We start from the raw sequence: 13,283 nt of genomic DNA, 5'->3' as shown, positions 1-13,283 counted from the left end.
AACACTTGGAGTACTTACTACTAGCAACACACTGCCCTTAGTGACTTAAAAATCTAATAAAGTACCTTTACAGTAAGCACAAGGCAGAAGTGAAAATCCTATGAAAGAGGTAAAAGGTGCTGTGAGGGCACACAAGGTAAGAAAAAGTGTGTACAGCTGTGAGACTGAGGCTAAGTTTGGTGTTTTCATGATACCAGATATAAAGATTTAAAGAACTAATGGGGTTTCGAGTAAAATCTGAATTCAAAAAGTACAGGGACTTCCCTGGTGGCGCAGTGGTTGGGGGTCCGCCCGCCAATGCAGGGGACACGGGTTCGACCCCTGGACCAGGAAGATCCCACATGCCGCGGAGCAACTAAGCCTGTGCGCCACAACTACTGAGCCTGCGCTCTAGAGCCTGTGTGCCACGACTACTGAGCCCTCATGCCACAACCACTAAAGCCCGCGCACCTGGAGCCCATGCTCTGCAACAAGAGAAGCCACCACCATGAGAAGCCCGCACACCCCAACGAAGAGTAGACCCCGCTCGTGGCAACTAGAGAAAGCCCACGTGCAGCAATGAAGACCCAACACAGCCAAAAATTTTTAAAAATAAATAAACAAAAACACAAAGAGGGGCTTCCCTGGTGGCGCAGTGGTTGAGAATCTGCCTGCTAATGCAGGGGACGCGGGTTCGAGCCCTGGTCTGGGAAGATCCCACATGCCGCGGAGCAACTGGGCCCGTGAGCCACAACTACTGAGCCTGCGCGTCTGGAGCCTGTGCTCCGCAAGAAGTAGAGGCCGCGATAGGGAGAGGCCCGCGCACCGCAATGAAGAGTGGCCCCCACTTGCCACAACTAGAGAAAGCCCTCTCACAGAAATTAAGACCCAACACAGCCATAAATAAATAAATTAAAAAAATAAATTAAAAAAAAAAAATTAAAAAAAAAAAAAAAAAAAAAAAAACACAAAGAGTAGAAGGACTAAGTTAGCTAGATAAGTTTAAAAAAAATCTCAGAAACAATGAAAAGACAATACTGAGAACTGTGAAAATACCCAGAATTCAAAGTGGAAGCTCACTATTAAAAAGTGACTAAAAAGATTAAGTATTCATAGCAGGGAAAGGCTACTGACAAAATCTACAAATTTGCAGTAATGTCCAGTTCAGCCTAAAGACAGGAAAGACAGACCCAGGACCCAGAATCATGAAAAGCCTGATTCTCAGTGATTTTAACAGACTGACAAAAAGCTCTCAGCATAGGCCTAAAATGGGAGCTGCATGGGGTAACAACAATAATGGCCAAAAGACTAAAAACAAGACTAACATTCCAAGGGCTATTCACATTTTAATATAGGACTCCTAAGATTATTTAAAACAATCAAAAACAACCAAACCAAACTAAAACAAAGAAACCCTTAAGACTGTAATTATTCATATTCAACTCCAAAGATTTCTGATATAAAATTTGTAAGTTTGTCTAGGTAGACAACTGGCACAGAAGAATCACTAAGCTCATAACTAAGCCTAGAGGACCACCCAGCAGCAGCATATTAATGTACTTTGTTTACTAATCCTCCTCCACAAAGAACTCTCAGGGCAGATACGTTGTTTCTTTCTATAAAATGGCCACCAAACGAGATTTCACAAAAATTGAAAAGGCAATCAACATTTGCTCTGATACATACAGAAAATGGATGTTCTTTGATAGAACTGTGATCATGTAAACAGCCAGAAACATAAACATTTTCATAGTCTCAAATTTGGTTCTTAAAAAGATCTCTCCAGAAGTATCAACTTTGAAATGTCTACCATCTCCTGAACCCTAAATCTGGAGATTTATTATATCTTATCCAATTTACATAATTTGCACAGCTAAATTCTCCCACTGTAGCTAAGATGAGTTCTCAACTTTGGTTGCAGATCAGACTTACCAAGGAGCTGAGAAAAATTCCAATACCCAAGATGCGTGCCAGACCAATTAATCAATCTCTGGGGATAGTTGTCGTTTTTAAAGCTCACCAGGTGTCTTCAATATAATGCCAACATTGAAAACCACTAACTTGGACTGTGTGGGTAACTCAAGAAAAAAACTGGGGGACAGTACTTATCTACAGTAGGAAATGGAAAAAAGGCAAACAAGGAACCTGAATGTAGTAACATTACATTTTGCCAGTTTTAACCTGGCTTCAGTACATTTCAAATCAAAGGTGGACTGAAATTTAAATCAAAATACAGTCAATTCTCATTATTCACAGTAGTTACATTCTGTAAAGTCACAGCAAACACTTAATTAGCAAACAGTGAAACACTGTTCCTAGGGGAAATACAGGGTTAGGTTCCTGTGATCCTCCACTCACATTCATCCAATCAGTAATAACCTTAATTTGTGTGTGTTCCTGTTCAGAGTTCTTAATATATATTGTTTATTCAGTAACACTGAACCCAAGGGCAACAGTACATGTCTGAATGAAGGTTATCTAACACACATATTTTCTACACAAGACACATCAGTCTTCTTGCAACTAGGAACACTGAACAGCACTCCAGTACTATGCTTGGGGGCCACTTTAAACAGTGAAATCACTAAAAGCACAAAAATGTGAAAGAAAGTGGCACTAAACAGATCCAAGAAAGGACACTTGTTTACTGTATGACAGCTGCAAAGTTGCCCTGTTTTACCTGAGCTGCAACATGCACATCAGCAACTCAAATCTTCCCACTCTGCACATGTGTGCAAATCACCACAAAACCACCATGAGAATCGATTTTAGGGTTACAAATAAATTTTACCAAGTAGGTGGATTCACAAATACAGAATTCATGAATAATGTGGACAGACTGTAGAAATACCAAATCAAGTAGCTCAAACTAATTGCTATATAGATAGGAATTTGAGGTTTCCAGCAACATAAAGAGCAAAGATGGCACCAATATGCCCAGCTACATAATTTTCTCCACTAAAATCCTTAAAATGGTTTTCCTATTTAAGGAAACGTAACAATTTTTCTCATATCAAATCTATATACTAAAAAAACTATATATCAATTTGCTCAATATAGCTTCCTTTCATGCAGTACAAAAGTAATCATTTTATCAACTAGCTCTAATCACAAAATGCAGCAATGATTTAAAGGTATGATGGTTGGACTAGATGACCTCTAAAATGCCCAATGACTCAATGCTTTGCAAGTCTAAAAACCAAAGTTCGTGTGTCTATTTCAATTATAATAAAAGCCAATATATGAATACATAAATATTCTCAGTAATAGTTTATCAGGATTATAATCACATTTTTTAGTAGTAGGGCTGCAATATAAATTCTTATCTGAAAAAGAGCTAACAGCTCCACTCACCAAGAGAAATAATTTGAACCCAGCAGGATATTATCAAACCTGATGGACTCTCATCTTGGACCTATACAACTTCAGAAAGAAAACAACCTGCCATATTAATGCTATAAAAGCTAAATATGCCTCAGACCATACACAAAAGTTAACTAAAAATGAATCAGACATAAATGTAAGAGCTAAAACTATAACACTCTCAGAAGAAGAGAGGTATAATAAAGTATGTCTTCATGACCTTGGATTAAGTAATGATTTCTTAGATATGAAAACAAAAGTACAAATGACAAAAGAATAAACTGGACTTCATCATAATTAAAAATATTTGTGCTTTAAAGGATACCATGAAAAATGTGCAAACACAGCTCACGTAGGAGAATATTTGCAAATCTCATGTCTGATAAATTCAGAATATATAAAGAACTCTTACAACTCAGCAATAAAAAGATAACTTATCTTTTTAAATGGCAAAGGATTTAAATAGACATTTCTCCAAGAAATGTACCAATAAGCACAAGAAAAGATGTCCAACATTAGCCATTAGGGAAATGCAAATCAAAACCACAATGAGATACCACTTCACACCCACTAAGATAGCTATAATTTTTTAAATGGACAACAAACATTAGCCAGAATATGTAGAAACCGGAACCTCTGCACACTGCTCGTGGGAATGTAAAATAGTGCAGCTACCGTGGAAAAATCTGGCAGTTCCTTAAAAAATTAAACGTAAGAGTTACCAAATGACTCAGCAATTCCACTCCTAGGTATATACCTAAGACAAATAAAACATGTCCATACAAAAACATGTTCATAAATACCCATAGCAGCATTATTCAAAAAAAAAAAAAAAAACAGAAATAATACAGTCAATTAACTGATAGAAACAGGAAACAAACCAAATGTCAATTAATTGACGGATAAACAAATTGTGGTATGTATAACCATAAAATGGACTATTACTCAGCCTAAAAATGAATGAAGTACTGATACAAGCTACGATATGGATGAACCTCAATAACATTATGCTGAGTGAAAGAAGCCAGTCCCAAAGGCCACATACTGTATGATTCCATTTATATGAAATGCCCCAAATAGACAAATCTAAAAAGATAGAAAACAAATTAGGGATTTCCAAGGGTGGAGGTGGGGACGTGGGGGACCGGATAACACGATACACTGGGAACAGACTGACTGCTAACGGGTAAGGGGTTTCTTTTGGGGGTGACTTTGTGAATATATTCTTTTAGTGACGATGGCTGTGAATGTATTTTGAAAACCACTGAATTTTATACTTTTAAAAACAGGTTAAGTTTTATGATATGTGAGTTATATTTCAATTAAAAAAAGAAAAAAATTGGGTCTTCCCTGGCGGTCCAGTGGTTGGGACTTTGCACTTCCACTGCAGGGGGCATGGGTTCGACCCCTGGTCAGGGAACTAAGATCCAGCATGCCATACGGCATGGCCAAAAAAAAAAAAAACTGAACATGCCATGTAAAACTGATGTAAGAGGCTCAAAATTTTACTTGGCTAACTCTCAAATTCTGAAGAAGATTGGCAAAGAATACATGCTAATTAGAAATCATACTTCCTCTCTCCTTCCTGTGGTGTGTAAATACAAGGAGAGACTTCATGTAAAGGAAATTTGTTTTTTTCCATTGGTAGCCAACACAGGACCAGGAATCAAAATTTTTTTAAAGTGAGTATTTGATAGAGGTAGTTTAAAATAAGAGGTCTATTATAAGAATTATAAGATATAATTCAAAAACAATTCCAAAGATCTATGACATGAAGTAATTACCCATAGTATGGGTAAAAAAAAGGTTACACAGATATTAAATGGCAAAGCTAGAATTCAAACCAAGTTTATCTGAATCCAAAAGCTGTGCTTATTCCATTGACATTTACTGAGGCCCTACATGCCAGCCACTGGGGTATGTCCAGGAGAAATAGTATGTTAATTTACAATATGTCAGGGATATGAAGATGAAATTTAGCAGGGAAAGGGGCACTGCAAGTGCCACGGTGGGAGGACTGTTTTGTACTGGGTGATCAAGGAAGGCTTCTCTGAGAAAACATTTGAACAAAGATCTGAGATTTTAAAAAAAGGAAGTGAGCCATCAGATACGTGGAGAAGAGCACTCCAAGCAGAGGAAGTAACAGGGGCAAAGATAGCAAGGAGGCCCATAAGGCTGTAGAGAAGTGAGGAGGGTGGGGCGATGGTCATTAACAGGGATTTTGGATTATATTCTGAGTAAAATACAGAAGCCACAGTAAGGATGTGAGTGAAGTGACATTTGACTTTTGTTTTGAAAGAATCTGATGAGTTGAGAAAAGACTGTAAGGGAACAAGGGCAGAAGCAGAGAAACCAGTTAGGAAGCTGTTGGTATAATACAGATGACAGATGATGATGATGATTTACATCAGGTAATGATGCAGAAGAGCGGACAGTTGGATTCTGGATTTATTCTGAAGGTAGAGCTGGATAGAATCTGCTGGTTTGACTACGGAGTGGGATGAAACCAAGGTTTCTGACTGAACAACTGGAAGAATGAAGTTGCCATGTACCACATGGGGAATACTATAGAAAGAACAAGTTTGGGAAGGGAAATCAAGAAAGGAGTTTTACAAATGTTTACCTCTCTGTTAATCTACTTTTGTCTTAACCACTTCACTACACTGATTTTTGTGCAACACAACTGTTATGTAGTGAAACAGAACCTGAATCCAGGTCTTTTGATTCCAGATCCTGAGCACGTTTTCCTAATGAATTTTTTTACAAAAGCAACTGAATGAAACTACCGTTTTTCTCAGAATAAAGTAACTCAAAGGCATGCACCATTTGTTGGTACTCCAAAAACTGCATTCCCAAATAAAGGCTATCAAATGAAGACATTCTTAAAACACCTGACAAACAAGAACAAGTATTATGTAGGTAAAATAATGAAGCAGACAATGATATAAAGATGCAATAAAATTCATTTAACAAATGCTCAATTTAGATAAATACTATGCAGAAGTATATTTTCAGAAAAATGCCAGATCACCCCTTTAAAAATTCTCCTTAATAATAAAGATTATCTTTGAACAGTAAAGATTTGCCATTATAATTTTACTCAGTGCACAAGTATATGCATAAAGAACCTCTGTAAAAATTTTGATAAAGTGACTTTATATTTTAAAGTATAAGGAATATTCTCCTCCCATTTTCTTAACTATAGAAGCTATAAAATATTTTAGTAAATGCTAAATTCTTGAATGAAGATTTAAATAATTATCCAAATGATTTCTCAACAATACCAAACTTGTTAATATGTTCATTACCTCCAACTTAACAGCATCAGTAGATTTTAGAGCTTGGTTTCCAATTCAGCTTCACTACTCAGTTGCAATGAAATTTTGGGTAAGTCACTTCCCAAATAAGTGATTACTTATCAAAAGTCACTCTCTCTAATAGAATGAAATGGGATTATCTGACTTCCCATTTTACAAGGCTGGAATAAGAATCCAGAGAGGAAGAAAATGAAAATACTTTGAAAAACATAAAGTTATGGCAAACACATAAATCAAGAAAAAAAGCAAACTTTGGGGTGAATACACATGTAATATAAATATGAATTTTAAGTTATTCCTTTATAGGTATTCAACCTTACTATAAGAAAATTGCTTACTAGATTTCTCTAGGAGGTGGGTCAAAAAGGATCTCGCTGTGATTTATGTCTTAAGAGTGTTCTGCCTATGTTTTCCTCTAAGAGTTTGATAGTGTCTGGCCTTACATTTAGGTCTTTAATCCATTTTGAGTTTATTTTTGTATACAGTGTTAGGGAGTGTTCTAATTTCATTCTTTTACATGTAGCTGTCCAGTTTTCCCAGCACCACTTATTGAAGAGGCTGTCTTTTCTCCACTGTATATTCTTGCCTCCTTTATCAAAGATAAGGTGACCGTATGTGCATGGGTTTATCTCTGGGCTTTCTATCCTGTTCCACTGATCTATATTTCTATTTCTGTGCCAGTACCACACTGTCTTGATTACTGTAGCTTTGTAGTATAGTCTGAAGTCAGGGAGCCTGATTCCTCCAGCTCCGTTTTTCTTTCTCAAGATTGCTTTGGCTATACAGGATCGTTTGTGTTTCCAAACAAATTGTGAAATTTTTTGGATTTCTCTAAAATAGAACTAAATTAATGCAGAATTTGCTATGTCAAGTGACTGACAAGCATTTACTGTAGTCACTATGTGCACATTTAAGGAACAGTGAGAAAGGATTTTTTTTTTTCCTATTCTAATGGAATCTATGGCCCAGAGGAGTGGAAGAGACCTAAAAAGTTAAATGAAAGACCCAAAACAACACTTTAGGACAAAAATAAAAGGCATCTTGTAAAGTAGTAATTGATTAATAGCAAAAAGAAAAATACCACAATGACTGCTTTGAGAATTAAGATGATGACCCCAACTTTATGCTTTTGTTCACAACGTAGTCTACTATCTACTTATGCTTCTCATTCACACAGAACACCGTCAATTCTACTCTATGCTGTTCCCCTTTTCCTTCAGCACTTGCTCCAACAGCTCCCTGTCAGCCCCATTCCTAGCCAGGGTACCTAGCCAACCTTCTCATACACTGTAATTCTAGCTATACATCCCAAGTATCCAGTGCTCAGTAAGCCTCAGGATCCATGATGACAGTCAGTCTTCTAACTTTTGATTATGCTGTAACCCTTCATAATTATGTCAACAAACAGTCATATGAAATCTAATTGTCAAGGTAACATGACTACAATAATAATTTCAGCAAGAGCCCATACTCTACCTCTCTCAATCACTACAGCCAATTATTTGAGTAAACAGCAATGCAGAGTTGTGAATAATCCAAAATAATTTATTATTTCTAACTCATCTAAGAAAAAGCACACATTCATAATCCATCTCCTGTTACTAAGTCTCAATCTCCTTCCATCTAGTCAAGTCAACAGTCAATAGTCTAAGACCCAATTAAGTAAGAGAGAGGAAGAAAACACAGAAAATCTGCAAAAGTAATTCAACTGACCATTTCTTTCAATTATATCACTATTTCTGGAATTGACAAATACCAACTACTATACACTGACTTTCTAAGATCTTAAGACATAAGGTAAAAGTAGTTCATTACCTAAAATCAGTAAACCTAGATGGTTAAATTAGAAAAGTATACCAGGTATACTTAAAAACTTCCAACATAAAGGCTGAATGAAACAGCTAAATTCTAAAATCAGAAAACATATCTGGGAGGCAATATTAATTATTTTATAATATGAAATGAGCCAATAGGGGAAAAAAAAAGATTAGGTACAAAATGAAAAAAAGAAACATAACACAAAAAATACTATTTTATGGTTTAGCTGAAAACAGAATACCCTAATATTGCTACACTTTTAAGAAATGCTTTGAATCACATAAAAATTCACTTTAATAATGCTTTTGTAGTTTGGGGATAGAAAGTCTGTACCAAATTATCTAAGTCCCGAAAATGCTAAATCTAAAAATTTGTTATCGACAACTTTCCACATAATATTTTAAGAATTCTAGAATCATAAAAATTAAACGTAAATCTATTTCTTTACTCTAACTCCTGCCAATTTTAAGTATCACCATGAACCCACCATTCTCAAAGAATGGTTTCTTAAAACATAATGTAATCATATCTTACTTGGTGATTTGTGACTTTGTTTTAGGAAGAAACAGTAGGAAGAAAAAAGAAAAAGAAAAAAATGGGAAAGAACATCTCAAAGGGCTCATATAAATCTGAAAACCACAATCTTGAACTGTATATTGAAGAACAACTCTAGCAAAACTACAGAGCAGAGCTTCCCCAGCATTACAGGTGTACTAGAATACTGATCCTCATCCCCAGTGTTTCACTCTGAGCTGCCTGGCCAGGTGCTTGTAGCCTCCAACAATCTCACCCACCCTGGTGTGCAATTCAAAAAGTATTTTCTGTGTGTGCCACAGCCTAAAAAAAGGTTGAGAGGCACTGATAGAGTATACTGCAGTAGTTACAACATCAACTTTAAAATACATACTCTCCGAAAAGAATCTGAAAAAGAACAGATATACATATAAATGTATAACTGAATCACTGTGCTGTACACCTGAAATTAACACACTGTAAATCAACTATACTTCAATTAAAAAAAAAAAAAACGACAAAACAACAACATACTCTCCAAAGAAGAAATTCAAAGTCTACCCTTACTTGATATCCTGATGATCCTAAAGGCTAATTTATTTTATTTATTTATTTATTTTTATCAATGTAAGTAATCAAATCTTGTTACATTTGTATAATATGCATGTTTTTAAAATACAGTTCTTCTTACAGCTTAAGTAACCTCTTCATCAGCAATAATATCCTGGTGTGGGTTAAGATAAAGAAATCTACTAAAACTTTTTTAGGTAAGGACATGGTTAGAGCAGCACTCATGTATAGCTTATTTTTTCCTAAGCACTCAAACTAAAATCCAAAAAATATTTCCTAACCTCCTTCCACAATTTTTCTCCATAGCATTATCACCTTCTAATATAATAGTGATTAACTTAAATATTTTGTTCTTATCCATTGCCCCTAACCAGACTATTACATTCACAAGGGCAGAAACCTTGCCTGCTTTTGTTCACTGCTGTATCCCCAGCACCTAGATGAATACCAGACACATAGTGGGCCCTCAAAAAAATAACTGATGAGTGAATGAACAAATTTCATAATTTAGCTGTAGTTTTATGTATAATTTATTTGTTTTGAGGAGTTAAATTTTGCCATTAAGATGGTCAGGAAAAAATTTTGTTCAAAGACACAGAATAACCGCACAGAAAGTGTTGTGTTTCAAAAAGCTCAGTTTATCTATATTAAAATATTTTTCAAGATACTACCAGAAAAGGATGTGAAGAAAAGGGAACCCTTTTACACTGTTGGTGGGAATGTACATTGGTGCAGCCACTATGAAAAATAGTATTGAGGGTTCTCAAAAAACAGAAATTAGAACTACTATTTGATACAGCAATTCCACTCCTGGGTATGTATCAGAAGAAAATGAAAACACTAATGTAAAACATACATGCACTCCAATGTTCATAGCAGCACTATTTACAATTGTTAAGATATGGAAGCCATCTAAGTATCCATCAACAGATGAACATATAAATAAGATGTTGGCGTGCGCACACGCACACACACAAACAATGAAATATTACTCAGCCGTAAAAAAAAGAATGAAACTTTGCCATTTGCAACAACATAGATAGACTTGGAGAGTATTATGCTCAGTGAAATAAAATCAGTCAGAGAAAGAAATATTATACAGTATCACTCACATGTGGAATCTAAAAAGTAAAACTGGTGAATATAACAAAAAAGAAACAGACTCACAGATATACAGAACTAGTGGTTAACACTGGAGAGGAAAAGGGAGAGGAGCAAGATAGGGAGACAGGGTTAACACGTATTAACTACTATGTATAAAATAAATAAGCTACAAGGATATATTGTACAGCACAGGGAATATAGCCAATATTTCCTAATAACTATAAATGGAGTATAATCTTTAAAAATTGTGAATCACTATATTGTACGTCTGAAACATAAACTATTGTAAATCAATTATGCTTCGATAAAAAAATTTTTTTAATAAAAAAGATACTACCAGAAAATCTGTATCAGGTATTTTTAAAATACAAATAAAAGGAAGAATTTAGTTTTAATTAAAATAGGAAACATCAGTTTTCCATTCCCCTAATCAGAAGACAGAAAGGAATAAAGGGTGAAAAGACAGTCAGAGGTAGTACTTGGGATGCAGAAAAACGCAGTATTGCACTGCCAAGCATTGTTTCCATTGCTTAAGTCGCCATGTAAAATTCAAGACTGTCAACATTGTTTTGTACCGACTCAAATTTTTTTCTCTTAAAAACTGAAATCTGTCTTCTCCAGACACTAAAAGTCTAAATCTAATCAGCAAATTAGTTATCCCTATAATCCTCCTGCCAAATATAATCACAAGTATAGTGGATTTTAATCTTTTAATACAAATAATCTTAAATTGGTCATATAGCCGATCTACTGTTCAACTAGTGTTCTACAGTTCCTTTTTTGGCCTCAAATGATGAAACTTCTCTAACGTCTCTGGGGAGATTAGGGTAAAGTATAACGTTTCCTGAAATTGTTCTTGTTTTTTTCTCTGTACTACTTCATGACATCTCTTCAACTAGGAATGTTATATACAATTTTCTTTTTCTATTCTGCAGGAAAGTCCAGAGGGAGAAGCAAAGGTAAAAAGAGTCTTGAATGGAGAGGCTGAAAGGGGACAGACAACACAAAAGCACAGAAGTAAATGTGAAGCAAATACGTGCACAGAAGAGGAAGAAGATGCAGAAAAGAGATGAAGGAAAAGCACTTTTCTCTCCTAAAAAGAGGAAAAAATGGAAGGGGGACAGGGAAACGTGCTTATTCTTCTAGAAACAAAAGCATAAAATCCTTCCAAGAAAAACGTGGTCTCCTTCTGTAAGATGTTGTTAAAACTCTAAAAAGCGCTCCAGATGACACTCCAAACGGGAGTTCTGCCTTCTCTTCCTATGTTTTGACAGAGCTAGTCTTCATCTGTAAATTAAATGCAAGCTATAGATAATGCAGAGTTAATCTCTACAAAACTGCAACTGTGGATGCCATCTTTGCCTGAAAAAAAATCAAACTCTTTGTGGATTTGGTAAAAAGGAGCCTATTAAGTTGGAAAACCAGAAAACCACGCATTGCCAAGTCAGGTAAATACAACACGGGTTAACAAAACACCTCCTACCAAACTAAGGTTCCACTAAAGATCTGGGGAAGAGGGGTAAAAGGCTGTAGCCTAACCGCGACCGCAAGGGTGGGGCACCGTAGGAAATAAAAAGATTTGAGGGAGAGCTATCTATCCCGGGAGGTATGGGGAGCTGGTGACTTGTCTCTCGAGGAGATTGCATATTAGGCGGCAAATGATTTTGATGGGCTAAGGGCAGCTTCGGGGAGAGTGAGAAAACGGGCTGCTGGACGTATGTTCGTTGAGAGTGCGGAGGCTGAGAGAGGAAGGTACCCCTGGGGCAAAGGACTAAGAGTCAAAAGGGGAGCCGAGGGGCCGAGCAGCCAGGGAGGCCGGGCGTGGGAGGCCTGAACAGAGGCCGCGAAACGCTCTGCAGCCAGCCGCCTTCTCCGGGAACGCCTTTTCAGCTCCCCACACTCAGCCCCTCTCAGGGCCGCCCCTGCCCCGGCGACAACGGCGAGAGCAGCTGTTTCCGCTCAGCCGGGGACCGCGGAGGAAAAGACATCCCTGGGGCGGGGGTCAGGCCAGCGGGAGCCGTCCGTGTGAGCTGGAGATGATTCCGAGACCACTGCCGCTGAGCGAACATCAAACTTCGCCCTTTTCTCCCCTTAGCCTTCTTTATCCCCCAACTTCCCGGCCGGCTGGTGTCCGCTTCGACCGACCGAGAAACCCCCTTCTTCTCGCCGCCTCTCACCCCTCCCAACGCCCGGACGCTGGGGAAGGACCGGCCACCGGGACCGCTCCGGAGCCGGCCCAGGTGCCCCAGAGTCCCAGACACCGCCCCGGACGAAACGCTCGTATCCTCCCTGCGGCTCCGGAGCCCGCCCAGATGCTGCAAACTCCTCTTACCTGCATTGACGCCATGATAGAACCATCCCCCCCAACACCGGCGAGGCCAGAGACGCAGGGGGCGGAGCTGCCGTGCTTGCGTCACGCCGCGGGGGCCCAGCATCCCGGGCGCGGGGGGCGGGGCCTCCAATGGGAAGGGGAGTGCGCGAGGGGATTGGCTGGCGCACTAGGCGCCCGGCGCGGGAGGCGCGGACCCGGCAGCGGTGAATGGCGGTGTCCGTACGTTCGGTCACATCCAGCTCCCCAGTCTCCACTAAGATCCCCACTTGCTATCCCGATCGCTTAGG

The 13,283-nt window shown here is 38.1% G+C and overlaps 1 protein-coding gene across 1 annotated transcript in view; it reads right to left on the bottom strand.

Moving 5' to 3' along the window:
- UBE2W (ubiquitin conjugating enzyme E2 W) overlaps positions 1–13,047 on the bottom strand; it is a 70,474-nt gene extending 57,427 nt beyond the window's left edge. The window contains exon 1 of the mRNA XM_036830372.1: positions 12,997–13,047. Within this exon, the coding sequence (XP_036686267.1) occupies positions 12,997–13,011 (15 nt within the window). The 5' untranslated portion in view covers positions 13,012–13,047. The remainder of the gene's footprint in view (positions 1–12,996) is intronic.
- Positions 13,048–13,283: the final 236 nt, after the last annotated feature.

The sequence above is a fragment of the Balaenoptera musculus genome, chromosome 17 (assembly GCF_009873245.2).
Source record: "Balaenoptera musculus isolate JJ_BM4_2016_0621 chromosome 17, mBalMus1.pri.v3, whole genome shotgun sequence".
Taxonomy (NCBI): domain Eukaryota; kingdom Metazoa; phylum Chordata; class Mammalia; order Artiodactyla; family Balaenopteridae; genus Balaenoptera; species Balaenoptera musculus.
The sequence above is the reverse complement of the archived record's forward strand: the minus strand, read 5'-3'. Positions and strand labels throughout refer to the sequence as shown.